This window comes from Nycticebus coucang, chromosome 1 (genome assembly GCF_027406575.1).
Source record: "Nycticebus coucang isolate mNycCou1 chromosome 1, mNycCou1.pri, whole genome shotgun sequence".
Classification (NCBI taxonomy): domain Eukaryota; kingdom Metazoa; phylum Chordata; class Mammalia; order Primates; family Lorisidae; genus Nycticebus; species Nycticebus coucang.
The window spans coordinates 609,673-626,250 of record NC_069780.1 but is presented as its reverse complement, the minus strand read 5'-3'; the positions used below and the strand labels follow the sequence as shown (position 1 = coordinate 626,250).

Here is a 16,578-nt window from a genome sequence, read left to right as displayed (position 1 = left end):
TTGCCTCTGCCGAAGGCTTTACCTGAGTTGCTTTTCTTTCAGGCTTATCTCAGATACCACTTCTTCCAGGAAACATTTTCTCAGGCCACCCCCCACTTAAACAAAACAAGACTTCTGTGTCCTGCAGGTGGTGCCTGCTCTCCGGCTGATGGCTGAAAGGTCAAGGGTGCAGGCTGCTTTGTCTTACTTGTGCCTGTCTGTTGGCTAAACAGTTCCGTTTGTATTGTAGGTATTGTGAACAGTTCTTTGAACAGTGATTTATTTTGGCATTTGTTTTATGTGTAAATAGATGAAAACTTTAGCAAATGCTGGTAAAGTTAATTTCTGATCATTCCTTGGCATCTAACAACTGTTTATTACATATAATCTTTGTTTATCATTGTGTTAGATTGATACAAGTCTATAAACATACAGGATATCTAAAATTTAGTGAGACCATTTTGCCCTGTGGTTCAGAGATCTCAGAGCCAGGTTATTAGAGATTAAATTATATAGATAACTGGCTTTAAGTAGATGGCCTTATCAATACAAATACATGAATTTAAGTGAACAACTTACTTAAACTTAAGAACCCCTCCTTGGTGTGGAGAACACTGCTTTGCTGAAGTGGGAAGACAGAAATGGAGAGCAGCCCAGTGCTACGGACGGGCACTTGGTATTACTTGGTGTTAACAGCCAGGTTAAGGTTCGGCTTCTTGGTCAATTAATAATTATAGATTTTTGAGTACACAGAAGCAGGAGATGTGTTAAATATTTTATGTAATTTTATTGCAAACTTATGTAGAACAACTGAAATAAAGGATGATGGATGATATCTTTATCAGATGAAGAAATTCAGGCTCAGAGAAGTTAAAGAGAGCTGGGGTTTAAGCCACAAATTGTTTTAGTTTTCAAGCCCCTTGTCTTGAGTACTGTGTTATTTAGGTTTTTCTTTTTTCTTTTCCCCAGAAGAGAACTTGAAAGGAGCTAGTCTGTGAAGGGAGGTATAAGTGGTTTAAAAACCACTATAAGTGGTTTTTAAAATTGTAATCACTTTTAAATTACAATTAACATAGGAATTTACTACTGAAGGTAGCATAAGATCCTTAAAGGAATTTGCAAAAGAATGTAATTGATATTATTTTGTATTTAGGCGAGAATTACCCTTCACTAAGTCGGCTCATCTCACCAACCCTTGGAATGAACATAAGCCAGTAAAGATTGGGCGTGATGGACAGGTTTGTTATTTTAATTGATCCTTTTTTAATTTTTACCAGACATTCTGTTTTTAACATAAACCATAAATACTCATTCTAAGAAAAATACATAGTAAGGGCATTGTGAAGATACAAAAGCCCAAATTCTCATATTTCTTTTTTCTTTCACAAAATTTTATTATTCTGAGTAACTGATTCTTTTAAAAGTACATAACATGTAATCAGCCCTTAAGAGGTTTTAATTGAAGGACATCTTTTAACCATTTCTAAAGAATTCATATGAAAGTTTAAAAGAATATATTCTTATGTGGAATTCATAATTATAGTGATTGAAGACTAATACGACCCCCATAATTTTGAAATATACGTAGCTTTAAATGGTACTTTCAGATAATAAATTGAAGGGAAAATTCTTAAAGGGAATTAGCTTGATTTTAAATGTTAAGTGTACATGTTAGAATTGCCATTTAACATACTCACTGAAGTTTTCTAAGTAGAAATCAGCCTTCCAAAAGATTATATATACTCAGGCATTTAAATCTGTAAATGAAAGTGTGTAGAACTTAAGTCAAAACCTTTGACCCACATAGTTTCCACACATAATTCCGAGCCAGAAGTAATATTATATTTTCTTGGCTCGGTGTCTGTAACACAGTGGGTACAGCACCGCCACATGCACCAAGGCTGGCAGGTTCGGAGCCAGCCCGTGTCAGCTAAACAACAATGACAACTGCAACAAAAAAATAGCCGGGCATTGTGGCAGGTGCCTGTAGTTCCAGCTACTGGGGAGGCTGAGGCAAGAGAATCGCTTAAGCCCAAGAGTTTAAGGTTGCTGTGAGCTGGGACACCATGGCACTCTACCAAGGGCAACATAGTGAGACTCTGTTTTAAAAAAGAAAAAAATGTGTTTTCCTGGCTCATAGTAAAACTGTTAGTGCTGTAATTGAAAAGAAGAATTTCAAAAAGCCTATAGATTAGGCTGCCTTTCTGGTTAATCTGATGTATTTTAGTGCATCTAGCAGTTCTCAGTTACCAAAGTTTTTGGCAAACACACTAACATGTATTTTCCCTTCACTTATGTAAGATGGATGACTTTGTCTTAGTATTTTAGTATTTTGCACCAAGAAATACTCCTTTGTTTTCAGAGGGTGATTGTCACAGAATTTTATGCAACTCTGTGTGTGTGTTTTGCTTGGAAGATTCTACAGTTTTAGCCTTTACCCTTTGTATAAATACGTCATCTTTGGGAAGGAAGCCTCCAAATCAGTTTTTATTCTTGCACATCAGGAAAATACAAAACACTGTTGAAAGGCTCTCCTGTTTTTGTCTTGTAAATCGCTACTTTCCTATTCTAGGAAATTGAACTTGAATGTGGGACCCAGCTTTGTCTTCTGTTTCCCCCTGACGAAAGTATTGACTTGTATCAGGTCATTCATAAAATGCGTCACAAGAGAAGAATGCACTCTCAGCCCAGGTCAAGAGGACGTCCTTCCCGTCGAGAACCAGTCCGGGATGTGGGAAGGTTAGAAACGTTCTTTGGACTGATAATAGGCACATGTATCAGAATAACATGATGGAGGAATGTGATTCGTCAAAAGTTTGTTCTGCGATAAAGAAGAAAGAGAAAATCCTCAAATCAAGCTGCATGGACTAGTTTGTGGCTTCATTGAGGATTTCACATGGTCACCTTGGTCTCAGTCATTTTTCAAGAGGAAAATGGGGATCTTTCCTTATGCAGAAAAAAAAAATTTGCTAAAGAATGATAACCAGTTTAGATTAGATAATACTCTGATAATATGATGTATGCAATTGAAATGAGGTAGGCATTTGTTAACATAAGAACAGGGTAGAAAGAAGGAAGAGAAGGAAGTCTTTATTTGCAAAAATTGTTAATATTTTGTAAAAAGCCTTTTCTTTCAGGTGTATCTCTGGATAAACCTTATCAGATATGGGACTTTTAAAAAGGATCACTAATATTTTTTCAGAAGATGACGCCTCATTTAGAGGATAAAATATTTTAAGTTATTTTGATGTTCAAGAGGAGCATTATTGGGACTGTCTCAGATTTTACCACCGTGATGTGTTACCCCTATTGCCAGATATTCTCTAACACGTACCCAGTGAATTCACACATCTCGCTGAGCTTCCGAAAACAATAGGTTCTTTCCAAAGGGGATCAAGTGGCCCTGGGAGACCCGGCAACAAACCAAACAGAAGGGCTGTTGCTGTGTCTGTTTACAGCTTTTCCAGATGCTGGCAGTACCTGTGGACTTAAAGTGTTTTTTAGAGGATCGCCATGTTATTGATCACTGCTTTATGAACTAAACAGCATTTTCCAGGAAAAGGGGGTTTAACTTGTTACAGAATTGGAGAAGTCTTTGCAAAGGACTGATATAAGCCCTTCTACCCAACACCTTTCCCTGTATAGATTTGCATACAGCTAAATCTAAAATATTCTGCTAAAGACTATTGGATGTATGGTTGATGGGATGAAACCTTTGGTTAAGTTTCCTTTTGGTGGAAACATCCTGTGGTAGGTACAGATAATACAACAAGAGTCCCCATTTCTTTGAGCTTAAAAAGGACACTGTCAAGTAGGTAGGAGGAAACCTGGCAGGGCCCCTTACTTTTGGCCTAAAAGGACTGAGCACCAAGATGTCTTTTGAAGTTTAAGCTGAGAGGTTTCCAGTGCAATACAGTATATACAAGTGAAGTTTTACCTCAGTTTTGCAATGGACTGCAAACCATACTTATCACACCACCACACCTCCTCTCAAGCCTGCCAGGGCCTCCATTTATGTATGTGGCTTACAGCTTACAGTCAGTAGTTGGACTACTGTATGAACTGTTACTATCATGTTTTATACCGGTCGTAAATGCACTCCCCAAACTACAAGAAAGCGGTATGTTTATTTTTTAAACCAGCTTTTAATTTTCTTAGTATCATTTATTGTAGATGCAACTGTTTTTATTCTGTTGGGGGGGTGGGGTTATTGCACTTTGCAGTTTAAGTGAACTTGTATTGCATAAATTAATGAAAGCAGTTAGTATTTAGAGAAATAGCTGAAAAACTAGTGATACCAGGTTGTAAATAAGAGTCTTTATTTGACATTAAGGGTAAAAAGATAAATTTATTTTCTAAATATTTTGGATTTTTTGTTTTTATTTTCATTCCTTTTTATCTACTAAGAAAATTGAAGTGTTTTTTAGATTCTGGAGGACAGTGAAGTGTAGCCCTCTATAGATAGTAAAATTTCACCTCCTGAAGAATAATACATTTTGAATTAGTTATGTGAACTTTGTTACAACTCTGACCAGTTTACTTGCCAATTTATAAAAAGCTAGTTTATTTTTGTCTCTGGAAAACAAAATCTGTAATTTATGTATGAAGTATAGAAAGAAAAACTGTTTACTGAGAAATTATTTTTTCTAAGTATAAAGATTTTTAGAACTTTCTTGTAAAGTTACTTTTAGTAAGTATCAAGTTTTCTGTATGATCATATGAAAAGTGTAATTTTTTGCAAAACAAAGGAAAAATAAAGTTTTAGTTTTGTTTAGATACAACTTAAAATGACATTAAGTTTAAACATACAGATTTTAGAGTTACCTATTGTACATAATATAATGACAAGAGAGGGCTTTTTCCCCTTTTTTTTTCACCTGAATAGAGATTTTATTTGAGAGAGTATTTTAATTGTTAAATATTTAGACTGCTAAAGTGTAATTTACATGTTTTGACCAGATGACTTCTCCTGGTTGTCTCATGATAACATGAGATTGCAGAGAATATCTGCTAGTAGTACATTTAATGTTTAGTTTTTAGGAATTAATTTGAGAAATTAAAAATTAGGAATTATGCAACAGTTTGTTTATCAAAAATCAAGATGTTAATATAAGGGAAATAATAATTCTTTGTAATGATTTTGTCAGAAATTTTTGCTTCACTGTGTGTTCTCCCAGCAGTCTTTGGTTTAATTTCTAATGTGTCTAATTTGTGTAGGCGTCGACCAGAAGATTATGATATTCATAACAGCAGAAAGAAACCAAGGATTGACTATCCCCCTGAGTTTCACCAGAGACCAGGTTAATATTTTATAATCCTGCAGATATTTGATTTAAAATTATTAAAACCAAAACAAAAAACTTATGGTAAATCCTGTAGTTTTAAAAGTGAAAAAAAAAAAATTCAGGACATCACTCCTTAAAAACCTTGGGAAATCATTAGTAATTATTTCCTTACATTGTCGAAGTTGTCTGATCTATTCTGGTGTGGCTTATCACAGTCTATTAATTGAAATTGCTAATTTTGCAAAAGTGGAAACTGAACTGCACATGTTTAAATATAGTTAGGTAAAGCAGTGACCATTATACTTCTTGTATCCCGTGGTATGAGTGTTTCATGTGGAATATATCTTTAGTTGGAAAGTAAAATTATGCTATTTTTTAAAAATGTTAAAAAAAAGAACTTCATGTTTTGGAGAGGAATGGGAAGTACTTAGTTTGTAATCTGAATACAGCTTTTCAGTTAATCTGTTCCTTACTAAAACTTAAAAAAAAAAACTACATTCAAAAAAGCATAGAATATCATATATTTAGAGCAGGATCAGTAACAGACTTGTAAAACTTACAGTTTGGAAGTTGGCATTAGTGGGCATTATACACTATTGTGTAACAGGTGGCTTGATAAGTCTCATTCCTTTCCAAGGTGGTTGATGGTGTCACAGAAAATGAAAATAGTTTTTCCTCGGTAACATGACCACTCAGATATTAAGTTTTAATTTTCTGGGTCTTTACTAAAAGAAGGAAGAGGAAAATATATATATATTTTCTGTCAGCATGGTTTTTTGATTTAAAATGTATATACATCTTAATTTTTGCAACTTTTGCAATTTTGTTTCTTTCCCTCATAAGTGTGCATTTTTTTTTTTTAAACTTACCTGTGGTTTTCTTAGCAAGGCTGGTCTATCCCCAAGGTTAGCGTTTGTGTAGGGAGTCGCGCTACAGTGTCCTCAAGGTAGTCCCTCTCCCGTCTCCTTCCTGTGATGCACAATGAAGAAATTTTCTGTTTAGCAAGATTTCGACCCGGAACTTAGAAGATACATTTGAAAGCTTCTCTAGCAATTTATAATCCTGTGATATCATTAAGTTACGTTATTTCTTCAATTATCATGTAATTTGAGAAGAAAATTTGCAAATGGAATAATATAATAGTAGTCTCACTTAAAGTACATATTTCATGGAAAAAATTGAAACAAGTGGTAAGGAAGGTTTAGTTATTGAGCCATAATAAAAGATATAAATTTGATTTACTGAAATACTTGATGTTTGAACAGGGTATTTAAAGGATCCACGATACCAGGAAGTAGACAGGTAAGTCGGGCTCACGCTTGCTTAGCTTTGCATTACATTCTTGGAACTAGTTTATGAATTACCTGAATTTAGTTTCACAAATCTTATTCCCAACAGACGATTTTCAGGAGTTCGCCGAGATGTGTTTTTAAATGGGGTAAGCATTTAATTTTATGTATTTAAAATAGATAAAATAAGGATGTGATTTATTTTAGTTTGGAGATGATATTTATATTGACGTTATCATCTTTCATTTTAGTCCTACAATGATTATGTGAGGGAATTTCATAACATGGGACCACCACCACCTTGGCAAGGAATGGTTTGTATTATTCTGTTTTTGTAAGTTATTAACTTCATTTGCAGTTGCAGATATTTTGTGTATTTACTCAGAATATGATTGCTACAGTTATTCATTAGGAAACTTAAAATGCAAATTTTCAGTGATTTCTAAGTGCATGCCGTCCTTAAAAACTAAAGACTGAAGAGTAAGTTGATTTATGTGAATAATCCAATACTGGCTTAACTGAGTGGAGTAACAGTGTTGGGGAAGTGGGGAGTAGTGTGGGCTGTGCCTAGTTCAGGTGCATTCCTTTCGATTCCCAGCCCTGTGACCTTGGGTAAGTTTCACAACATGACTCTTAGTTTTCCTCATCTGTGAGATTCAGTCGACATTCACTGTTTTATATGACTAATCACATGCAATACTTAGCACTTAACTCTGTGCAAGGCACTGTGCTTATTCTGGGTGTACAGCAGTGAGTGGAGTGGATGTCACTTCACGCCTTTCCTCATGTACCCCAGCAGCTACTGTCATGGTGTGGGTCTCACGGGACTGTCGAGGAGACAAACCCAGAAATGCATGTGAGCATGTAGCTCAGCGCCTGATGTGAGGCTCTTCAAAGTTAGTTCTTTGCATAAAATAGATTAAACACTGAGTAGTCCTAATTTTAAATTTTTTCCTTTAAGAAAACTGGATATTCATTTTAGAGTACATTTTATAGATTCTATGAAATTTTAAAAATTGAAATATTTACTGTATGATCTTGACAGTAACTATGGTAGTCTTTAATTTGCCCTTCATTTATAATGGTGTTTAAAAGTTTATTGGCTCCTGGATTATTTTTTTTAAATAATAGGTCTGTGTATAGTGGTTAACCAGCTTACCAATTCTAGAACCAGGCTGCCTGACACGGTCCACCCACTTTACCCCTTCAGTAGTGCATGGCGGTGAGCAGGCATTTCACCTCTTGGTGCCTCAGTTTCCCTTTGTAACTGGGGATGTAGCAGCACCTATCTCACAGGGTTGCAGTACGATTAAAATGAAGCTTTCACTTTGCTCATAGTAAGCATTATGTGTTTGTCATTTCTATTAATATCTACATGAAGTGAGTAGAAAAGTATATAAATGTTGATTTTAGAAGATGGTATAATTAGAGAGGTTATTAGACACATTTATTTTCAACAAACAAAAAGGATATTTTGAAGGATCGTAATGCCCCTCAAAGTAAATTGCTAGTTTAAATTACTGGGGCAGGGTTGGTGGTTTGGGTAGTGTAATTCTAAGAATGCGTTGTTTACAGGGATATTTGGTAGATTCTTATGAAAGTGGTTTTCCTCTTTTAGCCCCCTTATCCAGGAATGGAACAGCCTCCACACCACCCTTACTATCAACACCATGCTCCACCTCCTCAGGCTCATCCCCCGTACTCAGGACATCACCCTGTACCACATGAAGCAAGATACAGAGATAAACGAGTAGTAAGTGAACAAGGCAGAGGTGTGAGGGAACCGCTTAGAATTCTGTAGGTGATTTAAATACGAGGTTACCAGATTACGGTTCAGTGATGGAGCATTGTATGTTCTTAATGCAGACAGTATGGGAGTAAATCTCAACTTGTTCTTAATAAAAATGGCTTATCACATCCCCTCCCCAACTTTGGGTTATTTAGACAGACTATATTTGTTGTACTGTCAAGTCACAAAGTGCTTACAGCGAACTCCTACATAGATAACGCCTCTTAGGTAATATCCTAGGATATGTAGTTACGTGGGGTATGTTCTTCTGTACTGAGATCTTAATTATAACTAATTAATACTGTTAGTAGGTATTCGGAGCTTTTTGTATAATCTGATAGACTTGATTTTGTTACAAATGGTGCATATTAAGTTAACAAATAATTTCTAATCTTATTTAGTCATTTATTTTTGCTCTAAACAAAAAGTTTATTAAAAATAGTAACCAAGTGAATTTTTTTATCTCTCTTTTACCTCAGGTTATTGTAAGAATGCTAGCAGCCAGCCAGATGTCAGAACATGTAGCAAAAGAATATTGGCTTTTAGTAATTGGTTCTGTTAATTATTTGATGTGGTAAATGTGAAAGCTTTTTGTAATCACTTCAAAACAGGACTAATGAAAGGCAGTCTCTAGTTTGAGTTTTCTGGCTTCATATTATACTAGCTGAGCTGAGTTTATTAAGTGTTTCTTTCCCTCTCGCCCCCTAAATTGTACTTTTGTTTAAAAAGTGGAAATAGAAAATGTCTTTTGGCACTTGTTGGAACCATAATTCATGTGCATATAAGTTTAAAAGCTGTAGGAAGCTAATTTTGTTGTTAAAGTAAGATATATACATTGGTATTTCTCCCACACTTAGGATATTTAATTTGTGTCGGGTCAAAGTGTCTTCCCACTGATGAAAAGTGTGTATATGTCAGAGAGCCAGTTAAACAGTAATGTTTTAGCCTGTCTTTGAGATATTGTTATGTGCTACTATTTATTTCTTTTATCTTCATAAAGATAATAATTCTTCAAAATCAGATCATATTAGGACATTCAACATTCTGTAAAACAATTTGAGATTCTTGACTAATAAACTTTAAATTAGTAGTTCAGTTTTTTATTTTAGTCACACAAGAAACATACAGCCTATGTATGATGGAATCTTGGCTGAATAGATGGATTGTGGTACCTTAAAAAATGCCTACAAGTGATCACATAGTTTTTTTAAATGGAAAGTCTTTCTTAGACTTTTTTTTTTTTTTAATTAAGTATATTTGTCTTTTAACAAGTTAAAAGCTGGGCCTATGGTTCACAGCAGTAACCTCAACACTTTGGGAGGCCAAGGCAGAAGAGTCCCTTGAGGCTGAGAATTCGAGACCAGCCCGGGCAACATAGACAAATAAAAACTTAATTGGGGTTCTTGGCACACACCTGCAGTCCTAGCTACTTGAGAGGTTGAGGTGCATCACTCGAGCCCGAGTTCAGCTCTCTGCATGACATGACAGAGCCAGACCCTGTCCCAGAAGAAAACAAGTCGTACTTAATGAATCTTTATATAGTAATTTTTTGCTCATGTAATCACATTCATTTACATATGAAAGGAAGTGTGGAATTGTGTTTTTGAACCTTATGTTCTTTACATTGTACCTGAATTTTGAAAAGAGACCAAAATCAGTAAATGTAAGCTAAGAACTGGGTAGAAAGCTTACAGTAAAGCAGGGGCAAGTTTAGAAGTGACCATAGCTCACCTGTCCCACCACCCCTCACCCCCCCAACCTTAGCAGTTGCTCGTCTCACCCTGCCCTGTCCTCCTCAGCCTCAAGTATATTGTTAGTGTGTGTGGAATAGACTTGACAGTCTTACTGAAATGTGTATTTTCTTAAAACGCCTCAATTTTATAGACTGTTTAGTTTGAAAGAAAATCTGGAACATACAGACTTACTAATTTCACCTTTAGGAGGCAGAATTAATTCTGTTTGTAGAATTTAAATTTGTAGGATTAAAGTAGGAAAAAAGTAGAAAAGCACTGAGGATACGTAGTCACTTGGCAGCATGTGTGTGCCCTGGGGTTGGCCTCATGACCGGGGGCTCAGTTGGAGAAGTCACTAAAGTTAAACAGGAAACCAGGGGGAAGATTTGAGTAATTTTCTGTCCTAGGTATTTAAGTAGTGAGACATCAAAATTCCTTTTCTAAATAATGTCAGAACTACGCTTTGAATTAATTCATTATTGTATTTCTCTAGAGGGATGCTCCTGTTTGCATTTTTGATATAGCTAACCTATTTTTTCCCTTTCTAGCATGACTATGATATGAGGGTGGATGATTTCCTTCGTCGCACTCAAGCCGTTGTCAGCGGTCGGAGAAGTAGACCCCGAGAGAGAGACCGGGAGCGGGAGCGAGACCGTCCTCGGGACAACCGAAGAGACAGAGAGCGAGACAGAGGACGAGAGAGAGAGAGGGAACGGGAGCGGCTGTGTGACCGGGACAGGGACCGAGGCGAGCGAGGTCGTTACCGAAGATAATGTGCTTTGGAAGAAGCACTGATGGTTTCAAGATAAAAAAAAAAACCTTGTATTTTTTTTTCTGTGTGTTTACAAGTAGTAAATTTATTTTCAGCTGTCTACTTAAAAGTTCATTGTGTAGAAGGATTTATTATGACCCCCTTTGTTCCAAGCATGCAGTATAATAAGAACTGGAAAAACTCAAATCCGCCAAAAATGCACAGTTGACAGTTGACTTGACACTTTTATTGGGGCAGAATGGAACAGTCCAAGAATATAGATAATTGATTCATTCTCCGTAAATGTTCATCTTAGAGTGTGTTCATCCTAGTTGGTTTTTTTTTTATTTGTTTTCTTTCTTTGGAATCTTGATTGGCAACTGCCATGATAACTTTGCTTTGATGTGTCTCTACATGTAGTTGCACACGGTTCAGTGAAGATGCTGCTATGAGTATGCTCGTGTTGAAGTGTGACGGTGGGACTGTGTGGCAGTGTTGTAGCAGCCTCTGGGTTGTTTTTTTTTCCCCCTCTTTTTTTAAACTTGTAAAGTCACTTTTTATTTTTCTTCAGTCTTCAATGATGAGAGCAATATTACGAAGACATTGCTATCTAATTTTTAATCTTTTTAAATAAAAAAATTCCCATGTTCAGTAGCATGGTTGATGCTGTTGTTTATCCTTCCCCTACCAACTGTCCATTGGCTTGGAATGTTCATAACTGGCGCGTGTGGCAGTGGAAGATAATTCCCATACTCGACATTGCTACTGTTTTGTATAAAATAAATTGGTAAAGATTGACACTCATCTTTTGTATTTCATGTCTGACTATAAGTTTGTTTTATTATGCATAAAAGAATGCTTTTTGTTTAGGAAGTCTTTGGTACCTCATTTGCTTTGGGGTGGGGGAGGGTGGAACAGACATATATTAGCAGGTATGTTGACCTGGGCCAGTTATATTAACAGCTTCTATCTCTGGTATAAGAACTGATGGTGCAGAGTTATGTTGGTATCTTGGTTAATTATACATACATCTGGTAAGATTTGGAGGTCCAATCACAAAATTTTTTTCCTATTTTAGTTTTTCTATTGTTTTTAATCTGTAAATGAACTGCTTTGTAGATGTTTTTTCCATTTTACTCACAGATTGGCTTTAAATATGTAATCCTTTCACAGCCAGTTACATGTTTTAAGTTAACATTCAGTCTTCCCAGTAGTAACCAACTAAAACAGAAGTACAGCTATGCAACAAAATGGTTTGTGAAAGAATTATTTTTCATTTCAATTTTGTGAGTTACACGTGAAATTTTGGCATTTATAAAGTTGAACATCTAAACATTAGGGATATTTGAAAGGATACTTTACAAAAAATTTCATTCAGTATCATAGTTTCACTGTGTACCAAATCACAATTTACAGTTTTATATTTAAGCTGTATTTATTGACTTGAAAACACGGAAGCTTCAATCTTAAAGGATATTTAAAACTAATTTTATTTCATTCATATACCAATACCAACATTTAGAGTATTTTTTTATGCACTTACTATGAGTAGTTTTATTTATCATCTGAAAAATTAAGCCGAAGGATTTATTTTAAATCCGTGCAGTGTAGTAGAAAGAACACTCAACTCTGTTTTAGGAAACTTGGGTTTCTAGTTTGGCATTGCCCTTAGGTAAACTAAGCCAATTGGTGCTCATGGTGTTAACTTTTGGGTTTTTGGTTTTTTTTTTCTTAAGAGACAAGAGTCTCACTTTATCGCCCTCAGTAGAGTGCTATGGCATCACTGCTCACAGCAACCTCTAACTCCTGGGCTTGGGTGATTTGCCTCAGCCTCCCGAGTAGCTGGGACCACAGGCGCCCACCACAACGCCCGGCTATTTTTTTGTTGCAGTTTGGCCGGGGCTGGGTTTGAACCCGCCACCCTCGGTATATGGGGCCGGCACCCTACTCACTGAGCCACAGGTGCCCACCTGTTTGTTTTGACAACTTAAAAAAGAAAAGGAAACAACAAATATGTATGTATAATAATCCAGTTGATGATATGAAGTATGTTAGTATCTAGTTTTTTTTTTCTAGTTCTTAAACACTTAAGAATTTCTATGATTTAGAATTGGCAAAAATGTTATTAGTTACACAAAACCGGTACGTAATTATTAAAATTTGCTAGAAATAATTGTATAATGTGAAGTCCATACAACCATATAGTTGCACTTACTATGCAACACTTCTGTGTTACTGTGTACTAAGTTATTTTACCCTTCCATACCGTCCTGCTCTCTGTTCTCATAGATGGGAAAGTAGGCTCGGAAGAGACTGTTTTCTTGTTGCTGTCCGTATCAGCTGTACAAAGGAGCCGTGTGGTTCCTTGGAGCAGGCCCCACCCCGTCCAGACTCTGTGTCCAGGAAAAAGGGGCTCTTTGTCTCACCAGCTTTGGGTGGAAGTGAGGCAGGAGATGTTATGGTTGTCCCCCATGGGGATTACATCAGAAGGGACAGTTTCAAAAAGGCAAGGACAGCCATATAGTAACAGGTCTGTCAAGTGCTTGACCCAGCACTTGAATGTCTGAGATTTTCACTGGGCTTTTTGTCATGAGAGGCAGGGTCTCCTGCTCTGGGTTATCTCCATAGCCTGCTGTGGAATGCCCTGGTGACTCTTGCGAAGGGCATGTCCTGCCTGGTCATAAAGTTAACAATTAGCAGTCCTCAGGCATGTCAGGTGTGTAGAATAGAAAAAGGAAATGGCATTGCCAGCATTTCACTGACCACTGGAGTTCTGCAACCAAGCTAAGGGTGGTCGTATCATTTTATCTGGTGGTAGATCATTTTATCTGGATTTTAAAATTTAAGTTGTTTGATATAGGGAGGAAACATTCCTAATGCTGTTTGGTATACATTAAAATTAAGGTACGTGGGGAGTGGCGCCTGTGGTTCAAAGGAGTAGGGTGCTGGCCCCATACACCGGAGGTGGCGGGTTCAAACCCACCCCGGGCCAAAAAAAATTAAGGTACATGGGATAAAACTGGCACATATTTAGACCCTGAGTTTTTTGTAGTAGAAATAGGAATCCTTCAGAGCATAAATAATGCTAGTATGCGTCATTTTGTCTTTTTTTTTTTTTGCTGCTTTTCTTTCTAACTCATACTTGTGTTTCCCTTTAAGTTTCTTCTGTGCGTTAAATTTGTGGCAACTGAAAGTTTTAGTCTTAGTAGTAACATTCAGAGGCTGCCAGGTCAGCAGCTACCTCAGATACCAATCCACTGCGGTCTAGAGAGCCTTGCCCTGACATCGCAAGGCGAGGAGGCTGCAGCTTTCATGTTCCCATGGGACTCCTAGAGACTCTTACTGTGCAATTTAATCCAGCAAGCCCTGGCTGGGTTTGGCTGGAAGTGTTGACAGTCTATTGGCTGCGAAAAAGCCGCCTTCTCATTGTATTTACAGGGTTTTCAGAAGATGATGAGAATTTTGGTACAAAATTAAGTGGTTTTTATGAAAGCATCATCTTCAAGTTAAGTGTTTTCTGTACTGTGGAAATGATCACGTGTTGTTTTGTGTAACTTGTAATTTATGAAGATAGGATATTATTGGGATTAATTTTAAGCTATGAGTGCCTCTTAAACCATTTAAATGTACACAAAGTATTTCAAGTATACAAACTTTGAGATTTTGGATGAAGTTAAATCCCCATTGGTATCATTTCTGATTTCAAAATCACAAACCCATATTCTTCGCTGTAGAAAGCTCATGTGTGAAGGAAGACTTGTCACCTGGGGCACACAGCTGTAGAAACAGCAGCTGCCTGTCGTCACACCATGAGGTCACCATGTGGGTGAGAATTGTTGAACAGACTCCACCTGCTCAATTTTATTACTAACCTGTAACCTTTTTGTCTCAGGGCACTAACTTGGTGAAGGTACTGCTGGAGGAAACTGGCTTAAGGACAAATGTGTTAAATTCAATGGAAAAGGATGAAGCCTGAAGTGTCTCTGGTGATGGAGTAGGGTAGGACTTTTGTAGTGTTCCAGGAGCTTTTCTGCTTCCCTGGGCACAGTAAGCACAGTGAAGGATCCAAAATCATTGGAAAGAGTTGATAGAATAAAAGCATGTGTACGAGATGAGTGAGGACAAACAGTTCTCAATAAAATATCACTTCAATCTTGCAGAGACACGTTTTGCAGCTGAGCTCAACTTACCCCATGTTGGTGTGAGTAGAAGGTGGTCCTAGTACACTGGATTCGCAAAGGACAAATCTGGTAAAGGAGAAAGAACAGGGAGAAGGTTTCTGCCCCATGTTTGTTCCTCACATCATCTTCGTTAGGATGGTTGGTCTTGGAAAAATAATAGAAAAATGACTAACTCATAGTTTTCAACAAGGCATAAAATCTGTCTGCCTGCTCTCTCCTGCCAGCCCCCTCCCTTGTTTATCTCTGTCCATTGAGGAACCCAACAGATCAAAAGGAAATGTAAATTCTCTTTACATTTCCTCAGCTCCTCTATCTCTTAGAATTTATTCCATGGCCAGCTTGGTGGTTCAGTCTGTAATCCCAGCACTGTGGGAAGCTGAGACAGGTAGATCTCAAGGAGTTCAAGACCAGCTTGAGCAAGAGTGAGACCCCCATCTCTACTAAAAATAGAAAAACTAGCCAGGCATGGTGGCAGGTGCCTGTAGTCCCAGCTACTCAGGAAGCTGAGGCAGGAGGCTCGCTTGAGCCCAGGAGTTAGAAGTTGCTGTGAGCTATTTCGCTACTACACTCTACAGAGGGCAACTCCGATTCAGGAAAAGAAAAAAAAAATTTGTTCCTTTAAGCCTCAAGTGACTCCTAAATGTCCCTGATAGATAAACAATAAGGCCTCAGGATTGGAAACACCTGGATAATGTCTGCAGCCTTGCCTGAGATAAGTGGACACAGCGGACACATTCACAACACCCTGTGAACTCAGCTGTAATTAAGTCCACCCTCACACTCAGTTACCCACTGGTCCTCAGGCAGCATTCTTCCATTCAAGATGCCACACCATTCTCTCTCCTTGCTTCCCCCATATTCCCTTCTCTCACTCTGCTCTCTTTTTCTCATCTCTTCCTCGCATTCTCTTTTTTTAATTTCAGGTTAATGTGAGGGTACAAACAACTAGGTTACAGTGTTTGCATTGGTTAGGTAGAGTCTCTATTTTAGTTGTGTCCCACACCCAAGAGGTGTGCAGACACCCCAACATTGGGTCCATTAGGTGGGAGCCCCCCGATGACTTGACTTCCCCACTTCCCTCCTTTGTTCCCCCTCCCCTCAACTTGAATTGAGTTTTTCTCTTATGTGGGCGTGTATTAGATTATCTACTGACTTCATATTAGTATTGAGCACGTTGAATACTTGCTTTTCCATTCATGTAATACTTTACTAAGAAGAATGAGCTTCAATTCCATCTATGTTAAGATGTGAAGTCTCCATCTTTTTTAATGCCCCAATAGTCCATGGTATACATATACCACAGTTTGTTATTCCATTCCTGGGTTGGTGGGCATTTAGATTGTTCCCATGTGTTGGCAATTGTAAATGAAGCTATGATAAACAATCTAGTGCAAATGTTTCTATAATAAGTTTTTTCTTCTGGGTGGATGCCTAGTAATGGGATTGCAGGATCCAATGGGAAGTCTAATTTGAGTTCTCTGAGGATTCTCCACACTTCTTTCCAAAGAGGCTGTGTTAATTTGCAGTCCCACCAGCAGTGTAAAGGTGTTCCCCTCTCTCCACATTTGTGC

The 16,578-nt window shown here is 37.4% G+C and overlaps 1 protein-coding gene across 4 annotated transcripts in view; it reads left to right on the top strand.

Moving 5' to 3' along the window:
• YTHDC1 (YTH N6-methyladenosine RNA binding protein C1) overlaps window positions 1-11,625 on the top strand; it is a 31,945-nt gene extending 20,320 nt beyond the window's left edge. For 2 of the 4 annotated variants that reach the window (XM_053593888.1, XM_053592516.1), the window contains 8 exons: window positions 1,133-1,217; window positions 2,552-2,718; window positions 5,197-5,279; window positions 6,530-6,566; window positions 6,663-6,702; window positions 6,805-6,867; window positions 8,172-8,306; window positions 10,624-11,625. In XM_053593888.1, the coding sequence (XP_053449863.1) occupies window positions 1,133-1,217; window positions 2,552-2,718; window positions 5,197-5,279; window positions 6,530-6,566; window positions 6,663-6,702; window positions 6,805-6,867; window positions 8,172-8,306; window positions 10,624-10,848 (835 nt within the window). In that variant the 3' untranslated portion in view covers window positions 10,849-11,625. Of the gene's footprint in view, window positions 1-1,132; window positions 1,218-2,551; window positions 2,719-5,196; window positions 5,280-6,529; window positions 6,567-6,638; window positions 6,703-6,804; window positions 6,868-8,171; window positions 8,307-10,623 lie in introns of all 4 variants that reach the window. The other 2 variants (XM_053593087.1, XM_053591746.1) reach the window with 1 other exon arrangement.
• Window positions 11,626-16,578: the final 4,953 nt, after the last annotated feature.